At 41.8% G+C, this 5,367-nt stretch overlaps 1 protein-coding gene across 1 annotated transcript in view; it reads right to left on the bottom strand.

Moving 5' to 3' along the window:
* LOC123019783 (protocadherin gamma-A10-like) overlaps positions 1-1,976 on the bottom strand; it is an 8,223-nt gene extending 6,247 nt beyond the window's left edge. Inside the window, exons 1-2 of the mRNA XM_044422849.1 lie at positions 495-1,976; positions 1-410 (exon numbers count right to left, since the gene is read on the bottom strand). Of these exons, the coding sequence (XP_044278784.1) occupies positions 1-410; positions 495-1,976 (1,892 nt within the window). The remainder of the gene's footprint in view (positions 411-494) is intronic.
* Between the last annotated feature and the right edge of the window lie 3,391 nt (positions 1,977-5,367).

Genomic DNA, 5,367 nt, shown 5'->3' with positions numbered 1-5,367 from the left:
CGTGCTGTCCGGACCTCTCCGGTGTGCAGGCCCACAGTGAAGAGCCCTGGCTCAGTGGCCTTGGCCAGCTGATACGAGAGCCAGGCGTTCTGGCCAGAATCCGCGTCCACGGCCACCACCTTCGTGACCAGGTAGCCCGGCTCAGAGGAGCGGGGGGCCGGCTCGAGGCCGGTGGAGCCGTCGGTGGGAGGGGAGGGGTACAGGATCTCCGGGGCATTGTCGTTCTGGTCCAGGATGAAGAGGGTCACGGAGACGTTGGAGCTGAGGGGTGGGGAGCCCCCGTCCTGGGCCTTCACCTGGAAGTTAATCTCCTGAAAGTCTTCATAATCAAAAGTTTGTAGGGTATAGATAGCTCCAGTCTCTGAGTTAATAGAAATATAGGAAGAAAGGAAGGATTGTCTTGCTGCAACCTTCTGCACATGTATATGTGGATGAGTCCCATTGAACTCTGTGAGATTTATGTCTGAGTAAACCTGGATAGGTTTTTGCTGCACAATTTCTCTTTCCATTATGGAATAAGCTATTCTCCCATTTTCCCCACAATCTGGGTCATGTGCTTTCAAGGCTGTAATGAAATCACCTCGGTCATTATTTTCCTCTGTGTAAAAAATGAAACTCGGAGTTCTGAAGGTGGGTGGGTTATCATTTTCGTCTAATATTTCCAGTGGGAAGTACGCTGTTGCTGAGAGAGAAGGGACCCCTCGGTCACTGGCTATGATCGTGATGTTGTACTCTGAGACCTTCTCCCTGTCAAGGAGACTCGCGATTTCCAAGCTGTAGTAACTTTCAAATGACTTCTTCAACAGGAAGGGAAGACTGGTCGGAATGGAGCATGTGACCTCCCCATTTTCCCCACTGTCTCTGTCATTTATATGTATAAGGCCTATGGCACTTCCCGGAGGAGAGTTCTCCAGAATCTTGCTGAAAAGGGAAGTCACAGTGATCTCTGGTGGGTTATCATTTGCATCCAGGATTTGGATAACCACTCTGGCACGAGTCGACAATCCAGCCCCGTCTTGAGCCTGCACTTCCATTTCATGTGATTTAGAATCTTCAAAGTCAATATTCCCAGTGACTAATATTTGTCCTGTGGTGGGATCTAGGTGGAATGCTTTAGAAGCTTTCTCTGAAATTTTTCTGAATGAATACATTATATTTGAATTTACTCCCTCATCGAGGTCACTTGCATTCAGCATTAGCACGTGAGACCCTTTAAGGATGTTTTCAACAATATTTACTTCATAAAGAGACCTACTAAAAATAGGAGCATTGTCGTTCACATCTGTGACAGTAACACAGATTCGCACCGTTCCAGACCTTGGTGGTTGTCCTTTGTCAGCAGCAGTGAGAAACAGCTGATGCATCTTCTTTTCCTCGCGATCTAGCAACTGTTCAAGGACCAGTTCCGCATATTTGACTCCATCAACTCCAGGCTGCACATCCAGAGAAAAGTGTTTGTTACTACTGAGTTCATAGCTCTGGAGAGAATTGGTCCCCAGGTCTGGATCCTGAGCCTCTGGTAAAAGAAATCGCGTCCGAAGACCCGAGTTTTCAGCAATTTTTAATTCCAGCTCTTCTATAGGGAAGGTGGGTGAATTGTCATTAATATCTGCTATTTCAACTGTAATCATAAAAAACTTCACCTTATCCTTGACAAGAATCTCAACATTTAACAGACATTTCTCCATCTGGTGGCAAATCTCCTCCCTGTCTATTACTTCATTGACCAGCAAAAGGCCATTCCTTAAATCAAGTGCAAAATATTGCTTCATACCTCTGGAAATCATCTGGACTTCACCACTCGACAAGTCCTTTATATCCAAGCCAAAATCCTTTGCAATATCTCCAATGAAAGACCCTTTCGCCATTTCCTCAGGAATTGAATAATAGATTTGCCCAGAAGCGCTCTCCCAGGCAGTGGCCAGCAGAAAGCAAAGCAGAATTCTCCTTTGAGAGCATAACCTTCTTCCAACCATTTCCAGATAGATGCAGTTGGCTGTGATGCGATGCAAGGGCTCTGAAAGACTGCCTAGGTCATTCGTTTTGCATGTCCAGGCATGCAGAATGTGGATTTGAGCTTTGTGTATTCTCTGCTGAATGAGAACAGAGAACAAATTTGTCCTTCTAAGTCTTCTGAGGAAACAGCGACACTCAGAGTTTCAACCAAGAACTGCACCAGTTTTCAGGAAAACAAGAGACTTGAAACAAAAGCAGGTTAATTTGTTTGAAAAGGTGTCTATTATATTAAAGGATGACTAAATATTGCCATATGTTGTGTTCTAACTTGGATTATAGAAGAACTCGTAGTAAATTTGTACAAATAAATTTCTGAAAATATAAGTTGATTAAATTTCATAAGAATATTTTCTAATTCAGTTTTCTTTTAAAAAGAACATGTACTTTAAAAAATAAACCTTATAATATGTATTTTATAAAAGACTTACAACAAACACTTTAGCATGTTTAAAATAAAAGGAACCATGCATTCTAAAAAGTTTTGAAATATATTCTTGCTTGCAATACAATTTATTTAAATACTATGATGATGATGATGAAATGTTTTTAGTTTTTCATTTGAGATAAATTTGACTTTTTAATCTTAGAATTTGCAATGCAACTTGGTTTAGCATATGGGCCTGGGGCCTTCTTTGCTTTCTGTGAAATATAACAATTTTGGATATATTGTGGGCAGGAATGATGTAGGTACCATCAGATAAAGGACTATGATTGTGCTGGGGGGAAATGAAAGTAAAAATAGCATTCATTTCCAATCCATCAGCCCAGTATTGTTTTTAGGAAGCAGAATCCCAGTTCAATGTATTTCTGATTGTTACTGTGTTACTATATAGTTCTTCATTTTTGTTTTCCCCTTTTTTCTGTATATGTATTTGTGGTTCTGTTTTTCTTTTGTATTATCAGTGGTTTTTCACTAATGTTTGGTTTTGTTGAAAAGTGATAAACATTTTAAAAAATGGAATTTGCTGAGCTAATAATGTTAAAGTTGACATCCATGATAGACAAGATAAGGTGCATAATTATACAAAATGACAAAGCAATCTGATGCAAATTGACACGGGCATGGCAAGAAAAAGTAATGGCAATTCACGCTTTTGTCCTTTTCACTTGACTTTGCAATTTGTCCTATGCATTTCTTTCAAATTTCTGGTGGAAACTGATCAGAGGGGTTATCTTTCTGTGCTGTCCCACTTTAGACTGGAGATGGGGGATTGTTGAAGAGGCGTGTATGTTATTGGATTGCTGAAGTTCCTAGCAGCCATTGAAACACTCTGGATGGTTTACTGCCGCATGAAAGCAGCAAGAGCTGCCCAAGTTCTGTCAGGCGTGCTCTGTTCAGCTCTGGAGCCAGAAAACTGTAAGTACGTGACGGTTTTCAAAGACTTTAAAGTGCTGGGCCTATTCCTTCAGTCATGCAATGCACTGTGAGCTCACATGCCGAGTCTGTGCTACTACGTTGATTGGGACCATAGCAAGCAAGGGGCAGTAGTTCAGGTTCTTCATGCCACCAGTTTACGTTGCTAGAAAGACATCCATTTGTAATGCAAGTCGCAAGTATAGGACAAGGGGGTAAAGCCCCCACCAACTGCTCTAGGGCCATGTGGTTGCTGTTGTTGATAATAATGATTGATTCCTGCTTTATACTGCTCAATAGCTGTGGTTCGCTGGATGGTTGACAATCTATGAGGTTCCACGAGCTTATTTTGAACTAAAAATACCTTAATGACATCTTTAAAGTAACGTGCAGTTTCAGCCCCAGAGAACGCTGGAGCATCCTGTTTCCAGAGTCTGAGTCTAGCAGCTGCTCTTCTGGAATCTGGGAGTTCTGAATGGTCAGGCCAAAGAGGGGTCAGGCAAAAGACAAGGTCTCCACAGTCCAGGTCACAAGATTTAAGTAAATAGCTGTTCTTTGGGACATGGTCTAATGGTTAAGCAGGATCTGGGGGGTCTCCTCAGTTGTGGTCTGCATTGCCTAGAACCTGTTCCCCAACTGTGGTTTTACGACGGACAAGAGAGGCTTCAGACATGCATCTCTGATCTAATGTGGAATAGCCCAGTTGTCCCACACCATGCCTCTGCTTCCACCGCTATCCTGCCCCACAGCTTATCTGCAATTTACAGGAAGAGTCCAAAGCTCCAGCATGTGAAGGGATACTTAATGGCTGGTGAACATGCTATTCTTCATTGCTTAACTGACTGGACTTTGCACTGGCACCCAACAGAAGACGTCTCAGCCTCCCACTGCCCCACTTCAGTATATATAATTGATGGCAGCAGATGCAGGGACTGTCTTCCAGAAATATCTCCATACCCAAATCCATGCACAATTTTCCAGAAGTGCCTCCATACACAAGACAGTGGTTGAGCGGGCACTTTTAGACATCCCCATTGCTCTTCAGCTTCATTGCCCTTTTGGCAAATAATTAGACCAAATCCCATCCCTCAGTGAACTGTTCGTCCTCCGTCCATGGTTGGGTTTCAGGAACTTCAGTCAAGGACGTATGAAAAGTGCCATCTTCAGTTTTCTGGTGTTTGAAAGAAGTTCCTCCTGTCCTTTCCTCCCAGCTTGGGGTTCTAGCTGCCCATTTCCCAAAACAGACCTGCTAAAGAATGTTCAGATCAGAATTGTATGTCCTTTCAAATAAATAAATAACATTATTATCACAACTGCAACAGTAGACAGAGATGATGTGAGAATGTGTTAATCAGAGTCCACCATTTGCTATGGATCAAGAATAGTCTCTCCACTTCTAAAAGCCATTATTTGTAGAACTTTAGACTGCTTGGTGCGATTGGCAGGTGGATGATACCAGCCAATGGTTAGGAATTGTGACTTTCCCTCTGAGTTATTTCTGCACTACTTCATCCATGAATATCCACATTATAAATCAGTTAATTCAAGAGTTACTCTTCCATGGCTGATTAAGGAACCATGCTGGAGTTGATACATCATCATAGTTGGAGACTGAACTCTTAGAATAACATTAGGAGTATAAAGCACTTAGAGATCCAGGTTCATAGTTCAAGTGGAATCACAATTTCAGCTCCAGGTAAAAATAGAGATGTTAGAGAATGTTATAGAAATGTTATAATAGAATAGTTATAGCATAGAAATGTAATAATAATAATAATAATAATAATAATAATAATAATAATAATAATAATAGAAGAACAGAGAAATTTCTGTCCATGGCTTCTACTGCAAAGAGCCTCTGGCAAAATCTGGTTCAGGAGATAGCCTTAAAATCAGATATGACTAGAAATACATGCACATGAGCAGAGATCATGTCCAGCAACAGACTGCACTGAAAATTTGTTGTATGGGGCCATGCAAACCACAGTCAAACGTCA

This window comes from Varanus komodoensis, unplaced genomic scaffold (assembly GCF_004798865.1).
Source record: "Varanus komodoensis strain SLA01 unplaced genomic scaffold, ASM479886v1 scaffold137, whole genome shotgun sequence".
Lineage (NCBI taxonomy): Eukaryota > Metazoa > Chordata > Lepidosauria > Squamata > Varanidae > Varanus > Varanus komodoensis.
The sequence above is the reverse complement of the archived record's forward strand: the minus strand, read 5'-3'. Positions and strand labels throughout refer to the sequence as shown.